General features: G+C 35.6%; 1 protein-coding gene across 1 annotated transcript in view; it reads left to right on the forward strand.

Annotated features, from left to right (window-relative positions):
* Dcc (DCC netrin 1 receptor) overlaps positions 1-20,182 on the forward strand; it is a 997,292-nt gene that overhangs the window by 727,520 nt on the left and 249,590 nt on the right. Inside the window, exons 11-12 of the mRNA XM_013018919.1 lie at positions 1,774-1,912; positions 8,685-8,734. Coding sequence (XP_012874373.1) covers positions 1,774-1,912; positions 8,685-8,734 — 189 coding nt within the window. The remainder of the gene's footprint in view (positions 1-1,773; positions 1,913-8,684; positions 8,735-20,182) is intronic.

Raw genomic sequence — 20,182 nt, forward strand, 5'->3', positions numbered from 1 at the left:
AAATTTTTAGGTAGTTTACCCACATTTAATTTTTTAATACATTTTCTATTGTAAAAGTACTGTACAAAGGGGTTACAGTTACATGAGCAAGGTAATAAGTATATTTCCTATCAAGCATTGTTACCTCCTCCTTTGTTTTTCCCCTACCCTCCCTTCCCTCCCACCTCCACAACTACACTCCCTCCTCCCTCCTTCCCCTCCCCACTCCCTACCTAAATTGTAAAGTTCATTTTTCAACACAGTGTCTTGTACATCTCATTGTTACAATAGGTCAGTCTGTATTCCTATTTAAGCATTTTGTTTTTTCCTTTCTCCTCCCCAAGCTAGAGAAGTGTATATACGAGATGCAGGGCACCAACATCAAATGCAGTGAAAACAGGGGTTATGCAAGCTACGTTTTCATTCTACTCACCATCAGCTGTGACCTATGATTTTTTAATGCTTCCAGTAGAACTTACTGTGTAGAAGTCTACTCTATCTTTGTGTCTAATTTCTAATCAGGGATTTGTATAAATTCCTGAAAAGAGGCAGATATGATGCTCAGGTAAAGGAAGAGTAAATAAGACTTCTGGGAGATAAGTGAAACCCAGCAATTCTATTTGGTGACCCAAGTACATACACACACACAAATACATATATAAGAGATACTGTAAATTTGTGGCCTTGATACTACATATGACAAATATATGATGTTTATTCATATATACTATGTAAATATTTGATAGACAGAGATAGAAAGAACTAGTGAGATGTCCAAGTTTTCAACTTCAAGTGAGAGAGATTTACAGAAGAATCAATAGATAAATAGTACTGTGCCCTTACCATGTTCGAGTTAGGTGTGTGTGTTGAATGTTAGCAACACAGGCTGGGGCTCAGGTTTTTATATAAACTACATGGCGAGGATGTTTCCATCTGGAAAAGAAAATTGCCATTGTCCCTTTCAGAAATAAAGATTTCAAGTTAGATGACAGTCCCAAGTCAAGGGACCAGGCAATTCTATATAAGCTGGTCCTATGTAATCAGTCATTTTACTTTTTTAGAAAAATTTCTGGCTGGCTATTTTCAGGTTAGCTTCAACTTTTAGTTTTCAACTATTCTATCCCCTTTCTACACATATATTTTACCAGCTCATTTGAATAAATTCAAAATCAGCATTATCCAATATTAATAAATGTGGATGTGAGAATCACCCTTCAGAACATTAGGATTGTTCCTCTGCCAGGTTATGGCTCTGATTTCCTCAGTTTCACATTCAGTCTCATTCAACTGCAGCTGTGAAGTGACTGGAAGTTCCACACTGTATCACAGTATGTCAGAGCATTCAAATTGTGGCAATGTACCTGACAGTTTCAAAAGATGGGGGTCTGTTTCATCATATAAAGAACCAAGTTTTTGGTTTCTCAGTGAATTATGACATTTAGGGTACAGGAGTAAATCGTTGTCCAGTGAATTTACAAGTTATGTTCCGCTTGTGAGGGTTTTGGTTGTGGTTGGAATAACCCATTCCTTGTAATTCACTGGGTGGTTAAACAAGTTGGGATTTAATGACTATAAAAATATCATGGTGCTCTTTTAACAAGGAGTCTACAGCATAGTTTGGGGTTTAGTAAGGGAGTATGTGTCACAGTAAGGTTTTACAGCATCTCATTATAAGGATGGAGTGTAGTGATATGAGTAAGAGCCTAATATCCAATTCACTGATTGCAGAGAATGGCTGCCATTTCTGCTTGAATGTGCTTCCTTAATAACGGTTTTGGCATTTTATGTCTCCAGAATATAGAGGTTGATGGACTGTCTTATAAGCTGGAAGGCCTGAAAAAATTCACAGAATATACTCTTCGATTCCTAGCATATAATCGCTATGGGCCAGGAGTCTCTACTGATGATATAACAGTGGTTACGCTCTCTGATGGTAAGTTGTAAACTGAAATTTCATTCAAAGACTATACCGTTGCATCTGTGTGATCAACTATACTTTCAAGGCATCCTAACTAAAAATTTATAGACGATTTTAGCACAAATTATAAATTTGGCTAATTTACTAGGACTAGTATAGTCAAATATCAACGTTGTACACATTTACGTGCTAGATTTATAATAGTTAACCCACAAGATGTGACTGTTGCCTAAGAAGGCAAATTATTTTTGTGCATGTCTTTGTTTCTATGTTTGTATGTGTGTGGTCCTGTCTTAGATGGTCATGTTTCTTTAGAGTTCTCATTCTAAAATGACACAAATGACCAAAAAAGGTAAATGATAGCCAATTCCCTTCTAGATCAATAAAGTCAAAAGTGTATCATAAAGATTTGGGGCAAATAATTCAGCACTGATAGCATTCAGCGTGAGCATAAGGATGTATACTTTTAGTTTTAGCTGCCCTAAAATTATTAAAGGTCAGAAACATTTTTTTCTTTTTCTTTTTTTGAAACTACAATAAAGAGAAACAAAGAAATCTTAAGGAAAAGAACAAATTTGATTGAGCAGGAAGCTGGAGATACAGGGAATGAGCCATAAGGAAAGGCCGGGGACATGAATAAAGAGTGAAAACACACCCAGAGCCTTGTGGGAGGAGGCCAGTGGAGGTCCAGGCATGTGCAGAAATGCAGAGCTGACCCGCTGAATATTAAAAAGGCTAGGAGCTGGCTCTTTTCAGCAATGGGGTCCCTGTTAGTATATTTAATTCTATAAATTATTGATCTTTGAATTAAAAAAATGACTTCACCTTGTGATTCCTTGGCTGATCTATCATTCTTTAATCTGGGAAAGTATCAAGGAATGTGTTCCAGAGAATACCAATGGGATAAGAAGGGCAAACATGTGATGAAGGACAGTATAGGAGGGTTGCTCATTTGCAATTTCAACTTAAAAGTGTAGTTTACGTGTGAGGCCATTTCAGTGCCATTTAAAATGTAATCCCATTCATCTGACTCTCTTATTGAAGGCACGGCAGAATATTTATTGGCAGAATAAATTACTTCACAACTCATAATTATAAAAGTAAAAGAAAAACAAATGAAAATGAATAGTTTACATAATTTATGGAGATTTGATTCACACTCTGAACCGTAATACCGTGGCCTTATTCTTCACTTTGGTTTTAAATGTCCTAAGTTAGAAAGATAGATTATTACTCATTAGTCTAAGAATTACCTTCTGAAAGTATTGTGGTGCTTAGAGCTCATCCTAATAAACATCCCTATGGAGAAGACCGTCCTTGTTGTCAGGAGCATTGATGGGAGAAAGGAAAGACTCCAGGGTGCCCTTGCTTGGCACCTTGGCCTCATTGACATTCAGCTTCGCAGTGAACTCATCTCCTTTCATTGCCAACAGAACCCTGCCCTCCTGGATTTCTATCTCTGATTACCCAGTCCCCTTCTGTCTACTTCAATCTGATGTGTTTTTCTTCTCTACTGAAGCTGTTCATTCTGAGGTCACAGATCAAATTTAAATGAACTGATTCACCTTTAATGTGGGAATTTGATCTGCCTTTATCACCATGTGCATTACCACCTGTTTTCCAGTTCTTGCTCTTGGGCACTCTTTGATTTTGAGTATTGTTTGGTTTTAAAGATTATAATAAAGAGATTTGTGATAAATGGACTAATCCATGTAAGGACATGACATACATTTACATGCTTAACAAATTGTTATTTATGCAAATATATATCACTTTTCTCATTGCAGGAAATGCTCCTAAATCCAAACAATATTATATTAATAGCCACATCCCTCCTGAATAAATGATTGATAAACTAAATAGCTATAGGACTTCCATTTGTGAAGCTAATTCATTATATAACTGTGTCTACATGTATTTGCATTGTCACTAAAGATTAATACATCTCTAAAGATTTTAGAGGACTCATGACCCTAAAATTTTATCTTGGGAACTGAGTGTTGGGAGTTCCCATTTATAAACTTAACTACTTGAAAGGCTAAGATCTGGGAGTAAGTGTTCACAACAAATCCAAGAGAGTTTTATTTCCAATTAACTAGCAAAACACCAGAAGTGGAAGTATAGCTTCAGGGGTAAAGCCTCATCCATGACTGAGAGCACAAGGCCATAAGTTCAAGCTCCATTTCTGACATAAATGCATCTCTACATGTTTATATGCATGCTTCCTACATGCATACATTCATACAGAGAAAATGTACAATCAAAAAGTAAATATGAGTAAGTTTCTATTCATTTTCCCAATGGGATCCTTGTAAATATGTTTATCCACATAAGCTGCCATCTCTATTTTAGTCCTCCTTTTGTAGCTTTTCTTGGTAGAAATAATTTTTCATTCAAATCCATTTACTTTATGTATCATTGGTTTGGTTTACCATGACTCACTTCTCCAATTCACTGAGATTATTTTGTATGAGTTCATATCTATGTCTGCTAGTTTCTCCAAAACATTTATTGTTGAAGTGGTTGACATGAATAGACCATTAATATCATTTATGAATGAGTCAGCAATTGTAACCTCGTGCGAGCTTACTGACTGACTGACAACAAGACTCAATTCACAGACAACCTAACAATAAGACTACACCCAACACTGTTACAACTCATAAATATCGAGCAATTTTTGGCACAAGGAATTAACCTTTTATCCTGACAGGTATAAAATTTTCCTATCTTAAGTTCTAACGGGATCTGAAAAGCTAGTAAGGCACAGAAGCATGCCATATAACAAGAGTAAAAAGCACAATTCAATGAGGAGACATTTCTTATTCAGTGTAAGTGCCCCGTGTTAGTGTCTTAAGGAAAAAAAGTTTATAATTAGAAGCATGTTATTTTGATCCATAAAATAGAGAAGAGGAACTCAAGTGACTAATTATAGACATAATTTACAAATGTGGGAATTTGATCTGCCCTCATCACCACATGCATAAAATGTGCGGATAAACGATACTATTGAGGGAGTTTCCAGACCCACCTAACCTGGACTTTGATGGGCCTATTGTAAATAATCATTACTTGACATTTGAAGATAAACAGTGGCCTTTGTCCTCTTCCTTTGAAAGGATGAGTTACATTGGGAAGACAGAGAAAAGCACAGACAGGTGCTATACTCTGCTCATTTCTACCAAGCAGAGTCTCTTATCCACTGTGTCTATTTGTGGAAATTGATACTAGGAAGGAGCAAATAAGGACTGATCATTTAAGATACTCTCACAAGTAGTTCCTTTCTGCCTTGGCATGGCAAGTGTGGCCAGTGAAGCCCCGTGATGGTGACTCATATGTTAGAAGCTGAGATCGAGGACTGGGGTTTGAAGTGTCTATAGGACATTTGCCACCAATTTAACCAGCAAAAAGCCAGAAGCAGAGATGTGGCTCAAGTAGTAGACTGCCAGCTTTGAGTAAAAGTGCAAATGTGAGAGCAAGGCCCTGAGTTCAAGCCCCAATGCCAACATTAAAAGAATAGAAAATTAGGGGCTGGGAAAAGCCGGAAGTGACGCTGTGGCTCAAGTGGTAGAGTGCTAGCCTTGAGCTGAAGAGCTGAGGGACAGCGCCCAGGCCCAGAGTTCAGGCCCCACGACCGGACCCCCCCAAAAAAAAAGAATAGAAAATTAGAGAAGTTTATATTATAGAACATAAGAATACGTAATACTGTCTTCCCTCAAAGCATAAAGATTTTTAAGGTTGTATTATATCTATTTGCTTTCCATCACTAATAGGGAAAATAACCTGGATATTTCTAAAATTGTGGTAGTTACAAAAGCAATAAATTTGAATTTGAATATTAATTTATGGTATATTCTTGGTCAATTGGAAATATTGACTTAAATATAACTTATAAACTTAAATTAGAATGACATTTGAGTATAACATATCATCAATGCAAATGGTACCCAGAACAAAACACATGACTTATCTGTTATTTTCTCCTTTCTCCCAAATTCAATCACTTATCATAAATCCTGAAATTGTTTTTATACTATCAGAACTTGGGTATAATTATCAACAAATGCATATCAGTTAAATATTGTAATGCCATTCATAATTCATGCTTTTACTGTTATTTAATATTGTCATTATTTTCAAATTTGCTTTTAAAGATAGTACTTTTTGAAGGTTGTAAAATTGTATGATATATAACACGTTATGCTCCAATTTCAAAGACCTTTTTGAGTTGGCTCAACTAAAAAGATAACATTGTAATTTATGTCTTAAGTGCAAGATGTTTAATTAAATAAAAATTAATAAATTATAAGATGGCAATTTAAACCTCAATTTAAAAAGCAAAATCTCAAAACTTGTGATTAAAATCATGACTGTAAAAGAGCCTTTATTATGGCCTCATGACCTTTCTATTTTCTTATTCAGCAACTATTTATTGAATGTGTACTATGATTCTGAATATTCTTCTAGCATGGGTAAAACAACATTAGATTTAACAAAACCCTTGGCCTTGTGGTGGTTATCTTCTATGCTTAATTTAAAACAAATTTCAACTAAAAAAACACTTGCTGAAGTATTCAAATTATAGTATAATTTGAAATATTTGTTGATATACTATATAAGAAGCAGATCTCAGGTTAATATTTTATAACATACTACACTGGCTGTGATCTTTATCAAGCACAAAGGAAAAAAGGAAAGAAATTCATAATCACAGCAAAGTAAATTTTGGCAAGTTCCTTCAGGTCCAGGAGGTCTCACTCAACCGTTGATTGAGTGCATACTATTGAATGTCAGTTTGGAGGATATGAAAATAAGATATATGTCATAGCGGTTGGTTATTGAATACTAGTAAGAAGGCAAAATCAAAATTAGGACATTTCTAAATCTAGGGTAAAACATAAGGTTCTTATAAACATAGATATTGACAAGTTATATTTTAAAAAGGGAAAATATTGGCCAGTGACTTTTTTTTGAGCCACAAATTAGTTTTAATAAAAAAAAGAATTAGAAAAGAAAAGAAAAGGTACAGCAGGACCAGAGAGAAACAGAGAAAAAGAAAAGGGTTTTTGTTGTTATAGTGGTGGTGGCTTTTTGTTTGTTTGTTTTTGTTTTGTTTTGTTTTGTTTTGTCAGGCCTGAACTCTGGGCCTTGGCACTATCCCTGACCTCTTCAGCTCAAAGCTAGCACTCTACCACTTGAGCCACAGTGTCACTTTTGGCTTTTTCTTTCTTTTTGCTTATGTTGTGCTGAGGAATCAAACCCAGGATCTCATACTTCCAAGGCAAGCACTCTACTACTGAGCCACCTTCCCAACCCCAGGTGATTTTCTTATTAAGACACCATTACAAACAAAAAAATGGCAAAGATCTTGAGATCCGTTTGCATCTTTGCATTTCATCTGGACCTTTTCCTGGGCTTGGCTTGTTTCCGCATTCCACACGGCCCTTGCTATTTCTGTGTCCACTGTGTTTTCTTGCACGGTGCATCCTCCACAAATGAGACCAAAAAATGACCCTGCAATTCTTTAATATGCTCAAGAAGATTTCATTTCCACCATACTCACCAATTTTATGGCCACAAATGAGGATAGGGACTACTCTTTGTAGAAATTCATCATTGACAGGATTTACTGAGTACTGTTTCTGAGTGGTGAAGGGGAGCTTTATTTATTTTGTTTGTTTATTACTTTTGTTGGTCCTGGAGCTTGAACTCAGGTCCTGGGCACTGTCCCTGAGCCTCTTTGTGCTCAAGGCTAGTGCTCTACCACTTGAGCCACAGCGCCACATTTTTGAGTGGCTTTTTCTGAGTAGTTTATTAGAGATGAGTTTCAACAGATTTTCTTGCCCGGGCTGGCTTTGAACCACAATCCTCAGATCTCAGCCTCCTGAATAGATAGGATTACAGAGCAGCTTTTATTTTATTTATGATTCATGCCAGACACCTAGAACAGTTCCTGACACATAATAGCTATTCAGTGAACAACAGCTGTGAATTACTCCCATGAAGGAATATTCACTTCTTTCATATAGTGAGCATGCATTAAACAATGGATTGTGCATGATCTTCTTCCATAAAAGTTTGGGGAAATCAAAATACAAGCAAGTTTATGAAAATATATAGAAAATACACAAAGCAAAACAAACCACTCTTTTTTATTTCCAAACAGAATTGGTAGATTGAATGTTATTTACAGAATTGGTAGATTGAATGTTATTTACAGAATTGGTAGGTTGAATGTTATTTTAGTAACCTACTTGCATCTATGACACACAGATTTATTTATAAATAGATTACAAAAGAAATAAAATATTTCTTCTTTTCATTTTAAGAGAGAAAATTGTGTGAAAGAAGTTAAGCATCCTGGTTGATCAATACGATGATGTATTTCATTGTAAAGCTATGAAAGATAATAAAATAGTCTATATCATAATGCTCTAAAATGACAGTTGGAAATCTGTATGTTTACACTGGTTTCTCCCAGAAAGTCAACACGAGAAAACTAATTAAATGGCAGCTTTGGGCATCTGGCAATTGTTCTTTTGCTAAACAGTTTTGGGTTCCCCCTTAGATGAATAACTAATGGCCCCAAAGTGACAAATTAAATAAATAAATACGTGTAGTCATTTCCCATCAATCCAGAAAATCTTGAAGACTACCTACCTACATGTGCCTTCCTAATTATCAGTATTAACAATGAAAATGACACACTTTCTCTTTACAGCAGAGGATTAAGATTTCTCTCTGAAGACATTAGTTGTAACCACTAACCTTGTTTGATTTGTTCTAGTGCCCAGTGCTCCACCTCAAAATGTCTCCCTGGAAGTAGTGAATTCAAGGGTAAGTCAGCCAAGCCTTCATGGCTCTGTTGTTTATTCGATTGTGTACTGTTCTGATCACACAGCTACCAGGTGATTACAAATGGTAGGCTTCTGTGTGGGGAAAACAAAAAGCAGTCCAGAACAACATCGTAAACGGATTTGAGCCCTCGTGCTTTCCCACCAGATCTGAATAAACTCAAGGGGAGATGTGTTTATTTCAAGGACATTTGGTTTTGGAGATGCTAGGGTGGCTAAAGGCTACTCCAACATGAGACAATGATATCTCTTTAATCTCTACTCACCAGGAAAAGACATATATGCTATAATGTAGTGGATGAGTCAATTGAAAGAGGTAGGGTGGCAAAAGACCATTTCCTAACAGATTAGAGTTGATGCTTCATCACCATCTCCATCCTTATGAAGACATAGTTCACAAGCCATTCTTGAGGATCACAAAGTAATATTTATGAATTTATGTAACCTAGTCATTAATATTTCCTGGCCTGAATATTTGCAAGAACTTTCAAAGAATAAAAGCTTTTGCATGTGAAGAACTAGAAGATTGTAAGTGAATGGGGGAAATCAGTTTTTTTTCAGAAATATTTCCATCTTTTGAGAATGACTCAAGTAGAAACAGATCCAAAGACTCATAGAAGAGAAGAAAAAGTACAGACAGCTCCATGTGATACTGTGATTTTGTGACTGAGTGTAAAGAATTTCACTAGGCTTAGTTTACTCACTTCTCAAGGGAATATATTTGTCCAAATGGTAAGTCTAGGAGAAAACTAGGGAAGTATCAGCCTTTAAGAAAGCCCTGATCAGAATTGTAGTCCTACCCTTCCTTTTTCAAAATTACATGTGATCTTAGTGGATTCCATCTGCACACCTCTTTCTCTACTCACATAGTGTATGCTAATGCCTTCCTTCTTGGCAGATCATGAGAATGTAGTAAATGTTACATATGCAAGGGACCTAATTCAGTATTAGTAATGAGCATTTCATGCATAATTCTATGCCATATTTGGCCTTCCCAAAAACATGATGTAGCCATATTTTGTGACTCGATCATATTTTCTATGTTAAATGTATTAATTATCTTTTGCAGCTAATTAAACGTCTCTGAAATTGTTCTTCATATGTTTGTAGGCACAGTATTAGATAAGAACAAGTGAAACAAATGTGTACTCCCAGCAATGAAAATAACTGAACCTAAAGAGAAAGCATAAGATAAAGAATTAAAATCAGAGATTAACATAAGTCTAAAAGGGAGACTTTCATTTGCAAGCACATTAAATCTTTCACAGATGTGCCATTTAAATTAAGAGACTGCCAAGATGTACTAAAGCAGATTTCACAATTAATGTATAGATGTTGTTAATGAATGCAAACATATTCTAATCTCTCTTGTTTAATGACTCATTATTATAGAATTTTTATCCCACAATTTGCCTCCAGGGCAGAATATAGAACTGATATATAGGCTATGTTGTGTTTGTGTGCTCATGTCCCTTTGAAGTGTATTCCAGCAAAGGACTAACATTTTCTCTTGAAATATGAATGTGGCATTATTGAATGACCCTGGATGTTCTGACTGTATTTGCAAATCATTTACTATCTTTCTAAAGAGAGAATTCCTAGAGTGCAAAATTGATTTTTTTCAACCGATGTATTTTAATATGTACAAATAACACAGCTCATCTTCTCTAATAATAGGCAATGTTTCACACAAATTGGGCCACTCTTGCTTCTCTGTTCAGCCACGTAGGGCTGTGGTTTGACTTGGCTACTCACTTTTTGTACTGAATGCTCATTCTCTCTCTCTCCCTCCCTCTGGTTAGTATATTTCCTGGCTCCTGTGGAAGTCTGAGTTAGAAGTATTTTTTCCTTAAATTTTTTTAAGAGGAAACAAAGTCAATGATCAAAACACTGTTTTTGAATTCACCCCATGTTGATTCAAAGAGAGCCAAAAATAATATTCTGTTTTGCTATTCATATTTAGTTGGAAATGAAAGTTCTCAACCACATTAACATTTGCCTATGAATAGGACTATTGCAACAAAATAAGCCCAGTCAAAAGAAGGAATATTGTAGTAGAGTAATTGTATCTTTAGACTAACAGGATTATGATTATTTTAATGTGATTTATTTAATTTGGGATTTTTCCTTAAGAAGAGTCACTTTTATGGATTTATTCTATATAATATAATAATATATGGAATATAATTCTCTTTATATAACAACATGTAAAATATATAGAACATGGATTTTACTTGTTATAGAAATATACAGAGAGGCTAGGAAGTTGGCTCAGTGGTAGAGCGCTTGCCTTGCATGCCTGAGACCCTGGGTTCGATTCCTCAGCACCACAGAAGCAAAAAGAAAAAAAGCCAGAAGTGGCGTTGTGGCTCAAGTGGTACAGCACTAGCCTTGAGCTGAAGAGCTGAGGGACAGTGCCCAGGCCCAGCGTTCAGGCCCCACGACTGGACCCCCTCCCAAAAAAGAAATATACAGAGATATAGGAGATCATTGATCATTACACTGACATCAATAAGGAAATTTGGTGCTGCCAATATTCTTGAAGAAAGATGACTAAGATTTCTGTACATAATCCTGAGAAGTCATTTTGAAGTGTAAAATGGAAATTTATGAATATTTACTAGGTTATGGCCATCACTGGATTAAGAAATCAGGCTTTGAGAGAATGAAAAAAAAACATCAAATTAAATAAAAGAACCAAAGGAAATTCTCTGTCGTACCTTTAAAATCAGAATAGCAGTTTGATGTTTGCCTAACTAAGATCACAGAGCAGATTAGATTTGATCACACAAAAATATGTTTTGTTTAGACATACAGTTGATTTTTACATACCAGATTTCATAATGAATGATGACAAGCTATCTATTTCTCAAGCAAGAAATTATTCTTTTCCAAAAGTAACATCCTTGCAGGAAAACAATAATTATTTAAATTGTCCACACAGTAAATGTGACTGCTTTATTAAGAAAACTTCTTATACAGTTTTCTTCAATTACCTATGAAATCCAGTTACTTAAACAAATAAATATTATAATTCAATCTCTTAGTTAGAATGTAAACATAAGTGTCTAGAATGCAAAGGGTGCATGAGAACAACCAGATACTTTCATATGTGCTACTCCACATTGTGGAATAAGGAGTTTTTGAGTCACCATGCCTGGCTTCTTTGATTAGCTCTTGGAGACACTGGAAAGTTATTGTGTTTTAGTTTCACTTGTTCAGTCAACATGTACTCTATATCCTACTGCAAACCATGTATGACCCAGCCTTCATGGAACATGCAATTGAATAGAAAAATGTGGAAGAGAAAATTCACTTTTCATCTCACTGTACGTAATTTATTGTAACAAGTCCAAGTTAACATTATTTCCTTATTGTCAAAATGGCAGAGCCAGATAAAGACTCTAGAATTTCTTGGAACTCTGAATGTCTAAAACTCTATTCAACCTTTGCTCTGTGTAGAATTAGGGGAGAAAAAAAACAGCACAGATAAATTGCTAAGAGATTACTGGATTTAACTCCCAAGTTCAGATGTGTATTGACTGGGCACTACAGGATGATTTTAAGGAATGATATTAATACCCTAGCATGGGATGCAAATCACTGTGGGAGTAAAGACCTTTAAACCTAAAACTGAACAGTACAGAGTAGCCATATCCTACCACCTCATTCGATCCCTGCAGTTGAAACCTTTATCTTCTTGAACACCAGACACATCCAGCTGAATGTATTTTTCTAATGTCCATAAAACCTTGTCCCCATTTGTCACTCACAATTCGCTGAGTGATGTGATGCCTTCAGTGGAACAGAAGGGAAAATACCTGGTATCTTCCCTAGTTTATCTGTCTCTGTATCTTGTCTGTCTGTCTGTCTATTTCCATCCATCCATCCATCATCTATTTACTTAATGGTGCTGGGGTTTAAACTCTAGACCTTATGCCTGCCAGGCAGGTGCTTTGCCACTTGAGCCATTTCCCCTACCTTTTTTTAGTTATTTTCTTAGATAGGGTCCTTCACTTTGGGCAAGCATTAACTTCAGACTGATCCTTTGATTTTATCCTCTTACATAGCTTAGTTTACATTTGTGCCCAAAATGACTAGCTTATTTGTTGAAGTAGAGTCTCACTGACATTTTGTGCTGGCTGGCCTTCAACTAGATCTTCCATATCTCTGACTCCAAAGTAGCTAGATTTTTTGGCATGAATCACCATGCCAGCCTTCCTACATCTTAAAGTAGCTATCCATTTTCAGCATACCTTCACAAGCTAAAAATACTTGATTATGAGTTATGAGTTGTACAATATATGGCTTCTTTAACCCAGAAACTAATGGAGGAAAAATTATGAGTAATTTCCATGAAAGGAAACCAAACTAATTTTGAGCTCCAGTATTTTAACATCCTTCTGTGTGATCCAAGGCTTCTGTTCCTCCCTCCTCCCGCCCTTCCTCTACCCTTCCCTTCTCTCTCTCTCTCTTTCTCTCTGACTCTTCCTCTCTTATGCATGTATGTGCATGTACATGCATGCATGCACACACACAATAAAGAGGGAACTTGAGTACTGTACTATTGAAGAACTGCTTTCTGAAGATATGCTATAACATAATTGATTTAGCCTTACATTGGACTAATATTAACTCTTATTAACACACTTATTTAACTAAATAGACACTGATTAAGCAAAACTTGTATGCAACACCTCTGGGAATAATGTGTAGAGAAGTAATGGAGGTATAAAAAGGAAAAATTTAGCATGTGTTATGTTATTGATTTTTTTCAGGTCCTCCTTGGGTTTTGTTTTGCTTTGTGCGTTTTGCTTTAATGGGACTGGGGTTGTCCTCTGGGTTGGGCAGAGACCATCTGAACTCACTTTCTTCCCTATGCTGCAGACCACATAGAAGCATTCTTCACACAAGTGGTCTGAGCCTAGAGCTGTAGTCCCAATGTGTCTCCTGTGATCCCAGCTATGAACCTCAGGTAATCCATGAGGAAAGTTCTCTTATTTTGTTTCTTTCTAGGACATTCTATATTCTTCATAAAGCTCATTTTGGCCACTGACTTTCTAGGCCCAGAGATTTGAATCTTCTCTTTAAAAAAAGCAATGCGTCTCTGAAATGATTGAATCTAAAGGAGGAAGATTCCTGAGACGCCTCAGATGGTTAATTTCATTTAAGGATTATTTGGAAACCAACATTTACTTATGGATGGGCAATTTCAATACAGTAATGATTGTCCTCACAAACATGACATTGGTGTTTGTACAGAGCTTTTCTGCTTGATGGCTATTTATCCATCAACTTGATTCAAGACAACGTTGGTCTCTTGTATTTATTTTAATTATTGATCCTTTCTTTGATTTATAAGGCAGCTGTTTTTTCAGCCTGGCTAATGACTGAAAGTCTTAGAAAGGGTATCAAAACATGAGGACAATTATAAGAGTATTTCCTGCTAAGGCTTGTTAAATGTTCCACCACTTAGGCAACATCCTTACCTTTTCTTATTTTCATATTTCTCAGATAGGGTCTCAAAATTTTGCCTGTCTTATCCTCAAATAATGATCCTCCCAATTTTGGCCTCCAAGTAGACAAAGATCACTTTCATATCTGGACCCAATTTAGTCCTGAGCTAACCATCAATTAAATTATGATTATTAACATCTATTAAGTAACTTCATCTCTCCAAAAGTACAGTCTTATGTGAATTAATGTAATAAAATGTAAATTAAGCCACAAAAAGGAGAAAAGATAAATTTATAAAAAGTTAGAAGAAAGTCAAGGAGTAGAAAAGAATCAAGGGGCACCGTTACATAGCATCTGTAACTGTGCAACAGGAACTTGAATGCTCCCTCTGATATCTATGACATGATTTATATGTTAGAGACGTGATCTAATTTCCACTGCAATATGAACTTTTGTATAAAGTAAGTAGCACCTTGCAAGAGATTTTCTAGAACTTTTTCATATTATATCTTCTATATGCTGAAAACACACAAAACACTCTTGTGCTTTGAGCGTGAGGTAGTTTGCCATTTCTAAATTTATTATTGTCTTTCTCATTTAGCATATTAGCATATAGAATTATGACAAAGAAAGTAAAATATATGAGCAAATGTCATTTCCTTTTGAGTTCTACTCTCACTTTTATACTACTTTGTATTTATACTTTATCACAAATTATTTTTAATGGCTTCATTTGTAGATGGCTCTGCAGGTAGAGCTTACTTTAGCCTTTCTGTGAAGCTTAATGAGATTTCCTTCAAGTCCTACTTTTTTTTTTGAAAAGTAGGTGGTTTAATAATGGGTTTAAATTAAATGAACCTAGGTCTAGTGATAAGGTCTCTGATTTTAATTTAGCTCATAGAAGTTGCCCTTATAGTCAGAATAGTTGATTAGTCAGGGATCATGAATACATTTAGTCCTGCCAGTAGGTAAAAGTAGTCACTAACCATGTGATTTTTGTTTTGGAGCTGTTGGAATATTCATAAAAAGAATTATTACTATTATGACTTAAAATATTGCTCATATTATATAAATGATAAAGTGCAAGCACTTTATCTGAAAATTTAAGCACACTAATGTGTTATTGTCATACATTCTTGACCTATATTTAAGAAGCACATAATTGTACTTTTAATAATGGCAATCACTGAGTTATTTTGGTCTGAGTTTATATGTATGCTAAATAATTCAATCATTATTTTATCCTCTCTCTATAATAGTCATAAAATTATTATTCATTAGACAAACCACTGAAAGACCAACTTTGAACTATGCTTATTGGTAGGAAAGCATGTAATAAAGTCAAGGAGATATTCTTCTTTCCTAAAGCTTACTTTTATTCCGTAGAAAGATCAAATTATAAAGAAATAACTAAATGACCAATAACATAAGACAGTGGTGAGATTTATGATGAAAATTAGGTGCATTATTGTGATAGCGCATCACTTATTTAAATTAAGTTATTACAGTGAAGGACTCTTTAGGGAGATGATGCTGGAGCTTAGTCATTCAGCAGAAGGCATTCTGAGTAACACTAATTTCTGGTACAAAAGCAGTGAAGAGAAAATTATCTTGCACATTTGTGAACCTGAAATGACAATATGAAAAGAACAGAGATTGGAGAGTTTGGAAATCATGCAGCGATTTGTCAGGATGGGTAGGCATTGGTGCTAGTGCCTCACACTTGTAATCCTAGCTACTCAGGAAGCTGGGATCAGAGGAGCACTATTCAAAACCAGTCTGGCAGGAAAGTATGAGACTCTTTTCTTTAATTAACCAGCAAAAAGCCAGAAGTGGACCTCAAAGAAGAAACACCAGCCTTGAGATAAAAAGCGCAGGAACAGCCCTGAGTTCAAGCTTCAGTGCCCCCTTCCCCGACCCCTTACCCCCACCTACAAGGTTTTTGCAAAAGGAAAAAAAGTTAAGATTCTATTCTGTAGGATGAAAAGCCTTTCCAAAGAGGAATGGTTTGAACCACCTTTTTAAGGCTCACACTGGCTAGTGTCAGGTAAAGTGTTAGGTTTGTTGGCAATAAAATAAAACCTCTGATTATTAGCAGCATTGGCTTGGGACCATTAAGAAATACATGTTCAAGCTCACAGAAATTGAAAACCATGGCCTTGTTAAATCATTTATAAAATTAAGTGTCCTTATTTGAAATAATAAAACTAAATGAAAAGAGTATAAATTAGACAAGTATAGAAGAAATACTGTCAGATAATGGAATGATTCACTCATCTAATTAGGAGTATATTTTAAGAAACAAACTTCTTCAGTAATCAATCTCAGTTTGATAGACCTTACCTCTAAAGTCATTACAGTTTAATCTCTTTAAGCACATGCATGTGAAAAAACAATCTATGTGCATGCAATCTGTGTGTAGTCTCCATATCATTCATGATTGAAATCAACTTGTTTCATTTATATGTTCCTCTACATAGAAAATAATGGCCACAATTAATTTGTCAAAGCTGTTCAAAATGTCACTCAGTCCTTTGAAAAGCAAAGTGAAAGTGACAGAGTCTAAGGACATCTGTGTTCATGCTTCTCAAATGTTTGTTTGTAGGAAGTACTCTTCACAGTGTTTACAGATTTTTTTCATGTGCATTGGAAATATTGCAGAATGTTGGTTGAGGTTTCTTATACCATATCTAGTTAAAATACAACCAAAAGAAATTATTTCTGTCTTTCACAACCTTGTCCCAGAGTAAACAGAAATTCCATACTCTTCTATTTATTTATTTCTATTACTTTTCCAGTAACTGAAGATCTTTCTATGAACATTTCTTATATTTCAAGGAAATGATTTACTTGACAGACCATTTTGTGTGTTAGTTGAGAGGCAGTAGCCTTTAAATAGTTGTCTATTTTATTTTAACATGGATAAAGTTGAGAAGAAACACACGAAAAAGATTTTGATGTGAAATAAATGCCTGACTTTAAATAAAAATAATCTCTTCTTAAAATATGTCATAATGCAGATTTTTATTTTTATGAGATGAATCTGAATTTTACTAAAAACAAGTGAATATGTATAAATGTCCATATGTCCATATATTCAGTATCAAAATATATTTCTCCTGATTTGCCTATATTTTAATATTTTCAAGTAAGTTGAAAGAAAACCACATGAATAATTCATTAAAATATTAGTGCACATAATGCCCTTGATGAAATAAAAAAATCATTTAAAGGCAGCCCTGTAGAAAACTATCCAAATATTCTCTTAATTTGCTGGTTCTATTAGAGAAAGGTAATGAAGAACTTGCAGTTTATTTCTGCTATAATCTTGAGATAAATCATGTATGTTTATTCATGTATGCATTCATTTGCTTAATAAATATTCATTTTGCATAGACATGTATCACTCACTGGGCAATCATTTTAGTTCCACCAACTTTATAAGAGAGCTCCCAGTTGGTTGACAGTTACAAAAAATTCAGTACCTCCTTGACAGTGTCCACCAATGGGAAATTGATGAATGACAGCTCTGAGGACTGAGTAGCATTTCTGCCTTCTTGATCTTTGCCTATGATTTAGGGAAGGTTTGGTACTTTCTGACTGTCCTGAGCATGAGCACAGTCAAAGGCCTTGGAGATGATGAACAGGTCTGTGAGCTGAAGCATAGCTGCATAGCTGCAGGTGGCAAAGCACCCACTGGCCTTCCGTCCTGGAAATGAAACCAGCAGGCGGGAGCCACCAGCTCCATGCAACAGACACCCTTCAGATCCAGAGGGCACCTAACCAGGAAATTCGTGTTGACAAACAGCAGTCCCAAGGAGATAGAGGACGATGTGATGTGCAGATCACTTGGCAAGAGTCTTATTAAACCGATCTGTTTGCAGCTTCTTTCATGTAGCATAACCACTTTTGAAAACAAAGCTTTATGTGACCTCTTGGTATGATACACCAAAGGCCAAGCTCTGCAGAAATAAAGATGGTGCCAGTGGGAGACCGGCCATGGTGGACTGGAGTTGATCTGTGCTGGTGGCTGGCTGGCTTGGTTTTTTAGGATCCAGGTTTCATGAACTTACAATTAAACAATTTATATTAATAATAGAGGTGTGTGAACCTTACACTTCCTCATTCTACATTGCTCTACTCACTCACTACCTATGGGAGTTTATGTACTATGTATCTGTGTGGTGGAAATGCCATACATCTCTTACCAACCTTATCTTCAGTGCACTCATGTTGGAAAAAATGCTTGAAATTGACCTTACTGGCACAGAATTCAGCAAATGCCAGAAATTAGGAGATTGCCCCCATGCTCATCCCTAGAGAACAAGTTCTTGAACATTTCTTCAAATTCCAAACATGAGTGCAAGGGAGGTCAGCCTCTCCGCTTCTCCCCACTTTCCCTCAGTAGACTCTGCAGTACCCCAGGAAACTTATACACAGTTATAAATAGACAGAATGCTGACCTAGTTATATTGTGACTGTGCACATGGAGTGGTTAACAAAAAAATAGAAGAAATCAAGAGGAAGGTGATATTCTTTATCATCAATGGGTGCATCTTCCAAATTTGATCCTAAAAGTCAGATTTGTTGGGGTGAGAATGTAGCTCGGATATAGAGCACTTTGCCTAGCACATGAAAGCCAATGGCTAGAAAAATTAAGACTATTATTTTTCACATTTTCTTCATGTTCCTTGGAAAATCAAGATAATAGATTCAAATAAATACTGTGTTTCCAGGCCTTCCCCCTCTCTGTCTGCATTACCAGACAATTAGCACTAAGGTGAGGACATGAGCTTATATAAATATCTCTGAATTATACCTTCATTGTCTACACCAGAAGGTACTTCTGCCATTTCAGTGTGGATAAATGGTAAACCTCAGGACTTACATGTGACTGTCTTGCATTTTGCATTTACTTCAGCAAATTTATTTATAGATGGTTTTCCTTCCAATTCAGTGGAACCTATAGTTTTGTCTTTAACACCTAACATATAATTTGATTTGTCCCTCAAGTAGAATTATAGAGTGCCTCTAATAATATCTTTATAGTGAATACAAATAATTTAATTAGCAAGAGACTATTTCAGCCTCATAAGATGAGATGATCAGAAATATTTGTGTTATTGAGAAAAATCACCTATATCTCACCGTATTTGATACCAGTACCTAATTTTATACCATATTCTACACTTGTTCACCTGTCACTTAGGTATTTATTCACTTGTTCATTTCCATTGATTCATTTGTTCAATAAAGAGTTATTATGTACCAGTTCATTAATAATTTGACATATGCTTTATATGACCTATCATTAAGTAATTAGTAATGTAGATCATAAAAATAGCTATTTAAATTTTAATACAATAATTCTAATATAATAAGCCAAAGAGTCTTTTTTGAATCATACAAAGGGAGAAATTCTTGCTTTAGGAATCTTTTCTTAAAAATGAAAAAAAATACTTTAATGTCTTCTAGAACCTGGTTGGGTTTAGAACATCAGATGAAAGTATGAATCTTAATCTCTTGCCTTATTTCTGCTGACAGTTGACCTTAGCTTTGGTGACTTTTACAAAAAAAAAAAAACATATGGAAGACATTATGCAACTTGCTCTCTAATTTTCCTTAAGGAAAAATAGAGAAGCACAGCTTTGTTTATTATTTTTCTAATAAAATGAATGCACTTTTTTATAGAACCTTCCTAGGCTCTTAGCTTTGAGTTTCGAATGGATTTTACCCCCCTCCGTGCTGAGTAGGACATGCATGTCAGAAACTTTACTGGGGGATACAGCTTGACAGAGGGTTGCACACAGGAGCCAGCTGTTACCAATCAGAGAGCTTCCTTATCCCCTGACATGCTGGCCTTGCGAGAAGCTGACATTGATGGGAAGCGATGCTCTTTAGCCAAAGAGAAAAGCATCTATCATGCCGTCATATCACATTTGGCTCAAACTACATGAACACTTTTGTTAGGATG

This window comes from Dipodomys ordii, unplaced genomic scaffold (genome assembly GCF_000151885.1).
Source record: "Dipodomys ordii isolate 6190 unplaced genomic scaffold, Dord_2.0 Scaffold43, whole genome shotgun sequence".
NCBI lineage: Eukaryota > Metazoa > Chordata > Mammalia > Rodentia > Heteromyidae > Dipodomys > Dipodomys ordii.